Below are 13,459 nucleotides of genomic sequence, written 5' to 3' on the forward strand. Positions count from 1 at the left end.
CCTAGTTACTAGTTCTAGGACATAGTCTTGTAAATATTTCATTTTAGGTGTCACAGTAAAAATGTAACAAAAACTGTGTCAGTTCCCCACTCAGCCTTAAGTACCTGGGGCATGTGCTTTCTCCTAATGGCAGGTGTTGCATCCAAGTAACCTTTTAAACATTGTATCCCATGGAGTCTGTTCTAATTACTTTTATGTCACCTTAACAGAATCCTTGACTGGATGTTTTGTTAACTTTCCCTTCGGGAGATAGGAACAAATATCTCCTCACTCCAGGTAGGACCCAAGCAGCCGACCAAAGCAACAAGTCTAGCTTGATGAACCAGTGAGTTTAATTAGGATTATGTACAGGGACGCACAGCACCACAGAAAAATGCTCCACGTCCTCCTCATCCAGAAGTTTCTATGGGTCTCCTGCAGACAGCATAGCCACCCTGACTTCAAGACCACAGTGCCCAGAGGCCAGGGCTCCACAACCCAGAAAACCTCAGGGAAGAAAAAGACTTTGGCTCACAGTTTCAAGTTGGGGAAAGCAGAGCTGGGCTCGCAGTGCCCGTCACCGCAGTCCAGGAAGGAGAAGGAGTCACAGCCAGGTCCAGAGGTACATCAGTCAATGTCACGTCCACCACGACTTTCTGCCATCCGCTCCCTAAGGGGTCCACACAGCTACTCAAAGAAGCACCCCACCCAGGGAGCAGCTATTCATCTCATTAGTATGTAGGAAACACTTCTGGAAACAAACAAACAAACAACATATCTAGCTACTTACTCTCAGAGAATTTGCTTCCTCACACAAATATTTTATAGAAATTGCTATAAAAGATTTCATTAGAGTGAAGTTTCATAAATGCCCTCACTCTGCGTAGGCAAACCTAAACGAGGAGCTGGCCTTGTGTGGTTTTCTTAATAACACCTTCTTTCTTTCCTGGGTGTGTGTACACAGGATTTTTTTTCCCCTTAGTTTTCAGTAATTCGTATCCTTAGCAACTTTAGAAAAATGATTTCATTTGAAAACCGCCTGAAGCTAAAGGTCCATATTTCCAATTTGAACAAAATATGTTGAGCCAAACTGGTGTCAGAATTCATTGTTCTCCACTGAATTAGAATACCAATGAATTTGTTTTCCAGTTACAGTTACTTTCTATCTGATTTTCATGAGAATGAACTACAGCCCCTTAGACTTCCTGCTACTGGGCTCCCACCTGTTTCTGATTTGTTTCCTGCATTCTTGCATCATAACTTGATTCACCTCTCCCGTCTCCTGTGCAGGCTCTGGAGAGTCACCTACAACAGAAGCATTCTGAAGAGCTGCAGTCTCTGAAAGATGCACACCGAGAGTCCTTGGAGGGCTTCCGCATGGAGATGGAGCAGGAGCTTCAGACGCTCCGGTTTGAGTTGGAGGATGAAGGAAAGGCCATGCTCGGTATTGTGGAAAGGCTTATCATCCTGTCATACTTATTTGTACATTCTTCCGTTGTAACTGTCAGCAGAAAGCATCAAGTTGTATGTTTACATTTTGGAACATCAGGATGAATATCTGAGTGAGCCACAGGCTTTGTTTGATGCTACTGCATGAAGAGGCAAGAAATGTAGGCTAGAGTGGGTCAGCTTCCTCTGCACTCTGAGAAAGCAGTGCTTATAAGTGATGTGTCTGTCTTCCTGGAACTAAATGGAGGCAGGACACTTAGGGATCCCAGAAATCAGCCACTGGCCAGTAGCCCCATGCACCCACACCTGTACTCCCACTCGCACACCCACGCATGCGCCCACACATGTACCACACCCATCTGCTCATGCACGTCCCCGTACACCCATGTATAGCCCACATCCACCCTCACACATGCTTGCAGACATGCACCCACACGTGTTCCATACCCATAGACCCATGCAATCACCCACACATGCAGTCACACACATCCACACCCACACTCACATATGCACCCCCACGTCCATTTTGCAATCAGCTAGCGCTGTGTGAATGGCCCATTTCCCTCCCATCTCGCCAGTATTTGATACTGTGACTGTACATCAGCTAAACTGATAAGAATGTCTTAGTATCTCCTAGTTTTACTTTACATTTCCCTAATGGGAGAGGGCAGGGTATGCCAGCCATGCCCTGCAGCAGGTAGGGACCTGGCACCTCAAATGGGTGTTTCTAGATCAAGCTTCTTGTTTTTGTACATTAAATTGGTATTTGTTGCTACATGTTGTTAAGAAATTGATTTTAAAATAGACCTTAAAATATGATCCTACCATCTCCCTGTTGCCCAAAGAAAATTTCCATCCCTGTGCTTCCCACTCTTATTAACACTGTTGAAACTGTGAAAACGGGAGCAACTTTTTTTTTTCTTTCACTACCGCATTTTGCCTATCGGTTCTTAAGCTTTTTGATGCCTGTTTCTTCTCGTTTAGTCCTTCTGTCACACTTACTTCAAGGCCACATGACTTCTTTTTCTTTTTGGATTTATTTTATGCGTTTGAGTGCTTGGCTTACATATTTGTCTGTGCAGCACATGTATGCTTGGTGTCTTCAGAGGTCAGAAAAGCATGTTTGGATCACCCAGAATTGGAGTTACAGACAATCGTGAGCTGCCACGTGGGTGCTGGGAGTCAAACCTGCAGCCTCTGCAAGAACAAGTGAACCATATCTGAACCATATCTCCAGCCCCTTATATTACTTTTTTTGAAAGATCATTATCCAAACCTTCCTCCTGATTTGCCTTCTTGCAGTTCATTTTCCAGTCTGCTATCACAGAAAACTCTGAAATTCTCATACCTCACACGAGACTTCCCACTTTAAATCCTTCCATGGTTCTTCAAAACAGCATCTGAGAAGTTTTTCTACTACAGAAGCTCTTAACACCAGGAAAAACTGAACTTCTGTTCTCCTCGAAGACCACAGAGGAGCTTAAGTTGGCCAGCATAAGCTCTAAGTTCTATTAGAATCACAGCCATTCACATCATATTTTGAGAAGCATGGGCCTAAAGTTTAAAGTAAAATCCATGCAGGTTCCATTTCCTTCCATGTCACTGTGTACACTGCGGCCTCCTGCCACACAGATGTCACAGCTTGCAGGACAGACCAGGTTCCGGCGTCTGTTGCAGTGAAAGCACCCCCTTCGTGCCCTTCTCTACCTACGTGCCCCAAGTCAGTCCTTCTGTCCTTTAGACTGAGTCACCAGGACAGTCTCTCTGTGACCCCTCCCTAGTCACTGACTCCCAGAAATTTGGTTATTTTCACCCCTATGTTTTCATTATACTTAATATTAACCTCTGATAGCCCACATAGTTCCCTGGCATAATGTCTTTACTTCCAGCTTGTGAAGCTATAAAGACAGTGTCAAATTTTATTCTCAGGATACTGTGATCATTCAATAATTTTTTGTGAGGGATAGGAAATGATTAATCCCAGAGCCAAGCATAATACATGCCTATAAGCCAGTGTGTGGGAGATGGACATAGGAGAATCAAGATTTCAAGGCCCAAGTTGCATAGTTTGCCCAGCCAAACCAGCCTTGGCTACATGAGACCCTATCTCAGAAAAGGAACATTAAAATTAAAAATCAATTCCAAATTCTAATGACTGTTGTGACTCCCCTCTAGATCATTAAGAGCATTTATCAGCCAGGATTCTGCATATTCTAGGGATATTGTGAAGACATTCCTACTGGGAAGAAAGTTGCCTCCTAAACATTTGTGAAGATACATCTCTAAAGTCCTTATTTACTTACTTACTTACTTACTTATTTTGAGACAGGGTTTCTCTAGGTAGCCTTGGCTGTCCTGAACTCACTCTGAAGACCAGGCTGGCCTGGAACTCAGAGATCTGCCTCCCAGAGCACTGGGATCACCACACCTGGCTCCATATTATCTTAATAATATCAAACAGCTAAAGCATCTCATCTCCACTACCACTTTCTCTTCAAGCTAAAATCACAAAAGAAGCCACTTTTGTCATTTAAACTCTGGACATTTTTCATTTCCTCATCAAAGCTAAGTCGATGACAAATCCACAATAGTATATGATAGTCTATTTTATACACATTTACCAGTGGCCTAATTTTATTTGTTTATTTTTGTTTGGGTTTTGGTTTTATAGTGGGTTTTTTGTTGGTTTGTTTGGTTGGTTGGTTGGTTGGTTGGCTGTTTTGGTTCGGTTTGGTTTGGTTTTTCAAGACAGGGTTTCTGTATGTAGCCTTGGCTGTCTTGGGCTTGATTTGTAGACCAGGCTGGCCATGAGCTCACAGAGATTCACCAGCCTCTGCCTCCCTAAGTGCTGGGATTTGCAGGCATGCACCACTGTGCCTGGCTTACCAGTGTCCTAATTTTAAAAGTTATATTCTGAATCTTTCTAATATTCTTCCTAAGGTATTAGTAGCATTTTGAGATTTTCTAACCCATTTTCTTTGCATCCCAGCTTCCTTACGCTCTGAACTAAACCATCAACATGCAGCTTCAATTGATTTATTACGGCATAATCACTATCAAGAGCTGGCAGCAGCCAAAATGGAATTAGAGCGAAGCATAGACATCAGCCGAAGGCAGGTAAGTACAAACTCTCTGTGCTGATTGCTTAGAACTGGGTCCCCTGAACCCACATGCTAGAAAAAATTACTTCACAATAGCTGAATTGCACTCAGTGAAGAATTTTCTTATGCAGAGGAAATGAGCAACCCTACTTTTATATTCCATTTATAAAATTATATTTTATTTTATGACACTTTGATTGGATATTTTGCATTTTGTTTGCATCTTAGGATTGAATTTTGTTTGCATCTTAAAAAAATACACAGGGAAATATAAAAAATATTAGGGATAAGGACTGCACTGTTGGGCAGGACTAGCCATGACAGCACACCATCCTGTGTCTGGGAGGGCCATTATGGAAGTTGGTAGCCATATAGACCAGGTTTGTCTAGTGTAACCAGGAACCTACAAATTAAACAGTCACACTGGATGACAGAACTATCTAGAAGGAGTAGAAACTCAATAAGAAGAAAGATAACTCATATTCCCAAAGTATTAAGTAGCCACTACTGCTTATACTGTTTAAACATTGCTCTTTGGCCCAGCATACTTTCTTTTAATTTGATATTCTCTGATGGTGGAGATATGTGTGCATGGAAGGATACAGCAGTCAGCACTGTGCAGAGAAAGTTGTATTAGCTCATTACACTTACAGCTTCTCCTTTGTTGGCTCTCCCGTTTTAAGTGCTCAGCCTGGATTTTCTCTTCATTGCCAGGACATGTAAAGTGGCCTCCTGGTAACCACAGAGGAAAGTTACTCTTTCCAACTACGCCTACAGTGAAGTTGACAGTGCCTACTTCACATAACTTGTAGAAAACATTGACTTGTAGGGAAATCTCTTCATAGATAACTGTATAGACTGCAGGGAAAGCAAACAAAAGCTGCCTTTCCAGAGCATGGCCTGTGTGTTGGGGGCAGAGACAGTCTCCCTAGATGAAAATCCTTTTGAGATTAAAGCACAATGGTAACAGCAGTTTACTACAAGATCTGCTCTTGACTGCCATTGATTATGAATTTTCTTTGGAAAGAAACAGCTCATAAGTAGTGATTTCCTCATTATAAAATGAGTGAGCTATGCTTTCATGACCTTCTGAGCCCCTTACAGCCCTGATATTACAACTGTATAAGGACTTTTTAGCTCTATAGAAGAGACAGGGCCTTGAGGTTTTTCAGTTTGAACAGTTTGTTTTTGAAGCCTTGTCAGAATAATTATATTTGATATTCACAACTGTCATTTTTCTCTGTCGTATGAACGCAGAAAGCCACTCTGTAGACCATGTCTGGCATTCTCTGTTTTCTGCAGAGTAAGGAGCACATGTGTAGAATCAGCGATCTGCAAGATGAACTGCGGCACCGAGAGCACCACATCTCGGACCTGGATAAGGAGGTCCAGCACCTCCGTGAGAACATAAATACCCTAACCAAAGAGCTGGAGCTGAAGGGGAAAGAAATCCTCAGAATACGAAGTGAATCCAACCACCAGATCAGGTATGCCAGTGACTAGAGCAGAAAATACATCATTGTCTAAAATAGTGCTGCAGAATGTTTAGCAATATGTCCCTATATTTGTGTCCAGCCTGCCCTCCCAGTAATATACTGAAGATCCCTTTTTAAAATATGTGGTGGGTTTGATATCATCTAGAAAATAGAATGTCTATATTTTGATGATGTATTTATTATTCATTAACTTTGGGAAATGGCCATAACTAAATGTTTTTAAAGTTCCATTAGAAAAAGCATTAAAGGAGACAAATTTTAACACTAACCAGAAGTCCACAGCAAACTACATGGCTTATCTTAAGCTGTTTACATTAATTAATCCATATAGTATACCAAAATGGGGGCATTTCAAATTTGGTAGAGCATAGAAGTTTTGAAAACTTGACATCAGAAAAACATTTTCTTACCTAAAAATAAATTAAACAGGTTGCATGAACAAGATTTAAACAAGAGACTTGAGAAAGAGCTGGATGTCATGACAGCAGACCACCTCAGAGAGAAAAATATCATGCGGGCAGATTTTAATAAGACTAATGAGCTACTCAAGGAAATAAATGCAGCTTTACAAGTGTCGTAAGTCATATTGTATTAAAGAAAATACATGTGTGGGTAATAAATGGAGGAGCGCCATGTCTAAGCTCACCTTAACTGTCGGAATCTAATAAAAGTGGTACTTAGTAAGGAAGACGTAAGTGCTATGTTACAGCTCTCACTGCAGCGTGACGTGTCTGTCCTTTAATTAGGATGAGAATGTTGAATGATTTTGTTTCCCTTGCTGCCATTGCTGCAGGCCTGCTAAAATAATATGTATCTTAAGAATGCTTGCTGGGCAGTGGTGGCACACACCTGTAACCCCAGCCCTTGGGAGGCAGAGGCAGACAGACCTCTGTGAGCTCAAGGCCAACCTGGTCTACAGAGCGAGTTCCAGGACAGCCAGGGCTACCCAGAGAAACCCTGTCTCAAAAAGCAAACAAACAGACAAACAGAAAAGAATGCCCTCGTGGCACATCGCTTACATGATGACATCTTGAAGTGTGTGCAGTATATAATGTGAAATTGTTAGTATATGGCAAACCATTGAAATTTTATAAGCCCACGCCTAAGTCAACAATATGTATTTTATAAAAAGCAGAACATCCTTTGAAACAAACTAACTTTTAATGATGTGGGTCCATTTAACAAGTACATAGGTAGGTACCGGGCATGGAAGAGAGCAAGGACTTCATTTTCTATATGTGGGTACTGCTTTGAATTCCTACAATTAGCATTTAAATTTTTTTTTAATCTATAAAGTAAAATCATTACAAATAATGTTGTTACTCAAATTTAGTAACCCCAATATTCAAGTTAAAAGTCGTATGTGTTTCTTGCTGTTCATTTAGAAGATTAATAGCCCCTCTCTTTCTAGGATCCTTACAAACTGCTGCAGACAGCTCCCTTTGAATTCAGTCTGTCTCTCTGACTTAACCCCTGGTCCGGTTTAGGTAATCTTAGGTTTAATCTACTCTAAGTGGCTGCTAATGGCTTATTCACTGATAGTCCCTCTTTTTCCAATTATTCAGATACCTCAACAAACTAACAGTTAGGTCACCACTACCCTGAGGGTTAGACTCTGTTGAGCTGTCTGCATTTATGTTATCAGTACCTATCTGTCGACCCCAAATGTTGACACCATGTTGGCATCTTCTGTCTGTAACCACTCCAGATACCCCATGCACAGGAGCAGACACAAGCAGACACACATGAGTAGAATCAGGCCCCCAGCTGCTGCTTTTTACTTGCATGTCCTCTGGGATGGGACGCTTTCTGACAGACACACTTGTCCTTATCACATAGTGGGCATGTAATGAGTCTGTCATAAACAAATTTCACAAGGGCTCCCACTTCATAAAGCTACCCATAAAATGGAGGGGGAAAAAATCATTGTTTCCACAAACTCAGTGATTTGGTGTTTGCTTTTATTACATTTTTTTTATTTTTTTTTATTTGTTTTGTTTTGTTTTGGCTACTGTGGCCTCATGTGCCTGCAGTGTATCAGAGCATACATAGAACACGTTGGGTATACAACAGACAACATCAGCCATGGCACCGTGGCTCTCACATTTCCTAACCTTGGTTATATACCAGGAAGACACTGATTCCCTGGACCCCTGTCTTTACATCCTAAAAGACTACACTCACACAAAGAACAGCCTGTGTTTGTCTGTGTGTCCTGACGTCTCCTTAAGAATATTAGAAAGGTTTTGTCTACTTGAACATTATTCTTTTCTGTGGTTTTGCTCATTATAAAAATTTAATAGATAGCAAGCATTAGCTTAAATGTGTCTGTATTTTGATCTTTTGAAATTTAAGAATTAGTATTGCTGATGAGTAAAATATTTTGCCTTCTTTTTTAGAACCAGCATTCATTTTACACCTTGCCTTGTGTCTGCACCAACTAATCACATTTTTCTTTTTACCTGCTACTATCATATAATTATCCTTTAGCTTTAGGTAGTCACTTGTTTAATTAATGCCAAATCCTGTACACTTACTTTCAACTGATACTGTCCCAGAGATTTTTCGTGATAACAAAAGCATTCTGTATTGGCTCTTCCAAGACTAGTAGCTGTTAGCCATGAGCAGTTATGGAACACTTGATCTGTAGCCAACGTGCCTGAGACTTAAACTCTAATTCACCTTAATTAATGTAAATGCAAACAACAATCCAGGGGTTATCCTATTGTGTTATGAGGTACCCAAATCTTAGCTTTGATAGTTCAGATTCAGAAAACCCTGGTGGATTATTAGAGGGAGGAGAGGGGAACTGTGAAGAAAATGCTGGAGCACCTGGAAACGTCTCTTCTCACTTGTGCCACAACTCCTGTTGAACTCCTGGAGAGAATGGAGAACAGGTTTAAAGGAGTATAGATACAGTGCAAGAGTCTCTGTGTCTTTGAAATGACTGTTAGAAACTGTGCTCTCTAGTGCTGAGCATTCAGATCCTCTCCGAGTTTCATGGAAATTGGATTATCTTGACTATTATCCTAACAGGAATCAAGGTTCACCTAGCCGGTTGTGGTGGTGCTTGCCTTTAACCACAGCATGGGGAGGCAGAGGCGGGCAGATCTCTGTGAGCCTGAGACCAGCCTGGTATACATAGAAAATTCCAGGACAGCCAGGGCTGTTACATAGAGAAACCCTGGCTCAAAACAAAACAAAAACAATACAAAACAAAACCAGAAAGAAATAACCTTGTGTCTAATTTTAAAATGTATTGAGTTGTGTTTGTTTTAAAAACAAGCGAGGCCTAGGACATAGTTCAGTGGCAGACTGCTTGCTTAACATGCATAAGACCCTGACTTAACTCCCAAGACCCCCAATGGGAGAAGAACATGAGAGCAAACAAGAGACTAGGCGACTCAGTTTTACCTAAATGGTATTTTCCATAGGTGAAGAAAGTTTAAGTGAAATAAAAACTGTCTCAGTACTTTGGGAGGTCCAGAAATATTTATTGTATAAAAAGTGATTAGGGTTTGTCATTTTAGTTTTTGTGGGTTGGTTATTTTTGAAACAGGAACTCAGGTAGTCTGTGATGGCCTTGGATTCTTGCTTTCCTTGTCTCTACCTCCCAGGTGCTAGGATTACTGATGTGGGCTACCATACCTGGCCAGAGATGATTTTTGGTTTTTAGGATTACTTTAAATTAACACTTAACTGTACTGAAACAAAAAAAAATCATTTCTTCATGAGAGAAGTATCAATTCTGCACATGGACGTTAGATAGACCAGTAATTCCTAAGTAAAAAGATGTACCCTGCCATGCTAGAATTGCTATGTTGAATCCTTAACCTCTAAAACTCTAATGAGTTTGTAGTTGTTATTTTTGTTTTGTTTCATTTAACTTACCGCTCACGCTATTTTCAGAAGCCTTGAGGAAATCTGGAGGTAGTAATGGTCTTGTTAGCACAAATCAAAGTCTGCTTGGAAAGTATAGGAAAAGTCCAACAGTGAAATGCTTTAGTCCTCTATTTCATTTATATATAAAAGAATTCATAAAATGTAATTTCTGGGCTATGTGTGTTCCTGATAATGCTACTGTTCAGGTCCACAGTCTCTGGTCATTGATTTTCCTGTCAGCTGGGTCTTATAAAGCAACATGAGGTTGATGATAATAAAAGTTTTGTTGTATAGTGTAATACAGGACTGTGTTGTTTATGATCTATGGACAGTTGACCTATACACTCTCTGATGCACACGCACGCACACCCACACACAGCTATAGTGCAACAGTGACCGGAATTAGCACTTCCATGTGTCCTGCCTCTGGTTTTTTATTCAGTCTTTGTTTTACTTTTAATGATAATCTGAAAACTCAATGAAAATAAAACTGGATTCCAGCTACCATACAAATGCTTAGAGACCTGACTATTAGGAATTAGGGTCAAAAGCATACTTCATAAAGGTCATTTACCTATCATCGGACTAGGGGAGGGGCATAGGGAGAGAAGAGGAAGGAAATGGGATTGGGAAGAAATGAGGGAGGGGGCCACAGCCAGGACACAAATTGAATAAATTGTAATAAAGGATAATAACAATAAATTTATAGTTTAGAAAATGGAATATAGAACCAGCTGGGTGTGGTGGTGCACACCTTTATAGCCAGCACTCAGGAGGCAGAGGTAGGCAGATCTCTGAGTTCGAGGCCAGCCTGGTCTATAGAGCTAATTCTAGGACAGCCAAAGCTACACAAAGAAACCCTGTATTGAAAATAAAGCAAGACAAAAAAAGAAAGAAAGAAAGAAAGAAAGAAAGAAAGAAAGAAAGAAAGAAAGAAAGAGAAAGAAAGAAAGAAAGAAAGAAAGAAGAGGAGGAGGAGGAGGAGGAGGAGGAGGAGAAGGAGAAGGAGAAGAAGAAGAAGAAGAAGAAGAAGAAGAAGAAGAAGAAGAAGAAGAAGAAGAAGAAGAAGAAGAAGAAGAAGAAGAGAGCCAAACATAGAGCCAAACAGACTTCTTGTGAGGAAAAGGTTAGAGGCTGGCTGGGATCCTAGTACCTGCCTATAATCCTTGCACTTGGGAGGCCAAAGTAGGAGGATCTCTGAGTTTACATCAAATACAAGATAAAGTGAGGCCCTGTTTCAAAGAAAGAAAATGAAAGATAAAAAGGACTAAAAGAAAAAAATCAAAATTGGAAGCCCACCCCCAGTCTCCTGATCCTTAGCAGTCACTCAGCCTTTTAGAGGCACCACTGTTGTAGTGAGCCGCCCAGGTGGCTAGGGAAAGGAAAAACATTGACTAGCATTGTTGTACCCTGGAATGGTACCTAATTCCTTCCTAGTAGAATGTTGGATGAGATTCTTATATATGTATAAGTCACACTTGGTTCATAACAGTTTCTTGTTCTCTCCTTTAATGCTTTCCTATTTGTACTTACAAATTGCTTCTTATCAATACTGTGCCTTCATTATTGTCTAGTTTTTTTACTGAACGTTTTTGCTGATGTAATGTTGTGGGGAGAATTAGCTCATCATAATTCTGTAGGTAAAAACGTTTCAGCTAAGCCAGGTGTGGTTGTGTACACTCGGGGAGCAGAGGCAGGTGTATCTCTGAGTTAGAGACCAGACTGGTCTATATAGTGGGTTCCAGGCAAGCCAGGACTACATAATGAGACCCTTAATAATAAGAACAATAGAATGCTTCAGCTAAGTTAAAACACATACACTTGATTAGGGGATAGTGTTACTGCACAACAAAAGGTTTCAAGACTGTAAATGATTTTTTTAGATTCTACCACGTCTTCTCACAGCCCAGGGAAGTAGCGCCTCCTGTGCTTTGCTTCTAACCACAGACAGCACTCCAGTGCCATCTTGTGGCTGCTCTAGCACAAAGCCCTTGTGCCTTTTCCCCCCTTCAGGTAGTATTTCTAAAATACTGGAAAGCTTGGCTCATAAAATTTGTACAAGCAGTTTCTTTCATATTTTAATCAAAATGCCAGATAACTCTGTGATCACAAAGGATATAATATATATTTTTAATTAACTGATTTATTTATTTTTACCTAGTAAACAGTGTTGTCAAAAAGAGAAGAGGAAAAAGTGCTGTATGCTGTAGGACTAATAACTTCGACTGACTTAGCAAAGTCCCAGCTGAGCCAGGGACAATGACTTCGTTACCCCTCACTTCCCCTCTTCAGAGCAGCAGGCAGGGGCTGGGTGAGAAGGCAGATATTGTGTCTCCAAATCTTTCGCTTGGGCTGGATCGGTGGTGGGCTTTTATGGAACTAAAATAGGGTTTGCCTGATGGGACAGTGACAGATCACATGATAGGTCATCTAGAAGGTACTCAGTTCTTGTCAAGTAAATTTATCTTCAAGACTCTTCATTAACCACAACTTAGTAAATTTTAATTCTGCCTTGTCTAGTCTGCCAATAATAAAACTTGTTTAATTATTTATAATTTTTGAAAGTTCTTTCTCTCCCACCCTCAAACTCGGCCAGCAGATTCCATTTGCATTCTTTTGATCTGCCCTCCCTGCACTCCCAGGCCCAACATGATCCCTGTCACCTCTGCTCATTCAGAATGTTTTAGTCTTCAGTGGCATTCCCACCTATTAGTCTCTTGCCAGTCAGGAAAGAGTAGGCCTACAAGGAAATGTGATTATTCTTTTGCCTGATGAGACTTTTACAATTTGTCCACATTGGCTAAAAATGTAGAGTTTTAACACTGCATTCCCTAAAAACCAAGAGAAGAGGATGTCATTCATGTGTGTCTTTTGTTCTGCTTTCCTTTGTATCCTTTCTTGTTCCTTCTATATGTTATGGGTGACCTTATTGTTCAATATTGAGTTGATGGTAACTGCTCCTACTAGTAACTGACTTGAGTTTGTAAAGTCTGTGTCATTTGGCTTCTCAGTTCCTTCAGAGCTCATCTCACCTCATTTACACACAACTTAGAGTGGATAAATCCTCCCAAAAGTAACCTGTGAAGCCCTTAATAGCCTTTATTCCCACAAAGCATTTAACAGCAATAGCTCTTGGGAAATCATGCTTGCAAGTCTTATGTTAAATTTGTGTGTATTGAACTGGACTAATTGAAGAATTTAGGTATTTATTACAGTGGAATGTGTGTGACTCATATCAGTGAGATAAAGGTTTTCTTGTTTATAGACTAGAAGAAATGGAAGAAAAGTATCTAATGAGAGAATCGAAGCCAGAAGATATACAGATGATTGCAGAATTAAAATCCATGCTTACAGAACGAGACCAGGTCATAAAGAAATTAATTGTAAGATATTTTTCTTTTAGTATAACCATGTTAGCAATCAATAGACTATTGGTTGGGGAAACATGGGGAAATATTTTTGAATAATGCTAAATGAAAATAGAAAGTGTAAAATCTGTGTATTGTGGTTAAATTTATTAAAATGTAATTTCAAATTTAAATTTGGCATTAG

At 40.4% G+C, this 13,459-nt stretch overlaps 1 protein-coding gene across 11 annotated transcripts in view; it reads left to right on the plus strand.

Moving 5' to 3' along the window:
- Nucleotides 1-13,459, plus strand: part of Fam184a (family with sequence similarity 184 member A) — a 108,101-nt gene that overhangs the window by 87,028 nt on the left and 7,614 nt on the right. For 7 of the 11 annotated variants that reach the window (XR_009587876.1, XM_060373185.1, XM_060373184.1 and 4 more), the window contains 5 exons: nt 1,270-1,423; nt 4,418-4,545; nt 5,832-6,016; nt 6,455-6,601; nt 13,173-13,290. Coding sequence is in view for 10 of the 11 variants with exons in the window: in XM_060373185.1 (XP_060229168.1) it covers nt 1,270-1,423; nt 4,418-4,545; nt 5,832-6,016; nt 6,455-6,601; nt 13,173-13,290 (732 nt within the window). In the remaining variant the exon portion in view is untranslated. The remainder of the gene's footprint in view (nt 1-1,269; nt 1,424-4,417; nt 4,546-5,831; nt 6,017-6,454; nt 6,602-13,172; nt 13,291-13,459) is intronic. The other 4 variants (XM_060373179.1, XM_060373181.1, XM_060373180.1 and 1 more) reach the window with 1 other exon arrangement.

Source organism: Meriones unguiculatus, chromosome 20 (genome assembly GCF_030254825.1).
Source record: "Meriones unguiculatus strain TT.TT164.6M chromosome 20, Bangor_MerUng_6.1, whole genome shotgun sequence".
In the NCBI taxonomy this organism is placed as follows: domain Eukaryota; kingdom Metazoa; phylum Chordata; class Mammalia; order Rodentia; family Muridae; genus Meriones; species Meriones unguiculatus.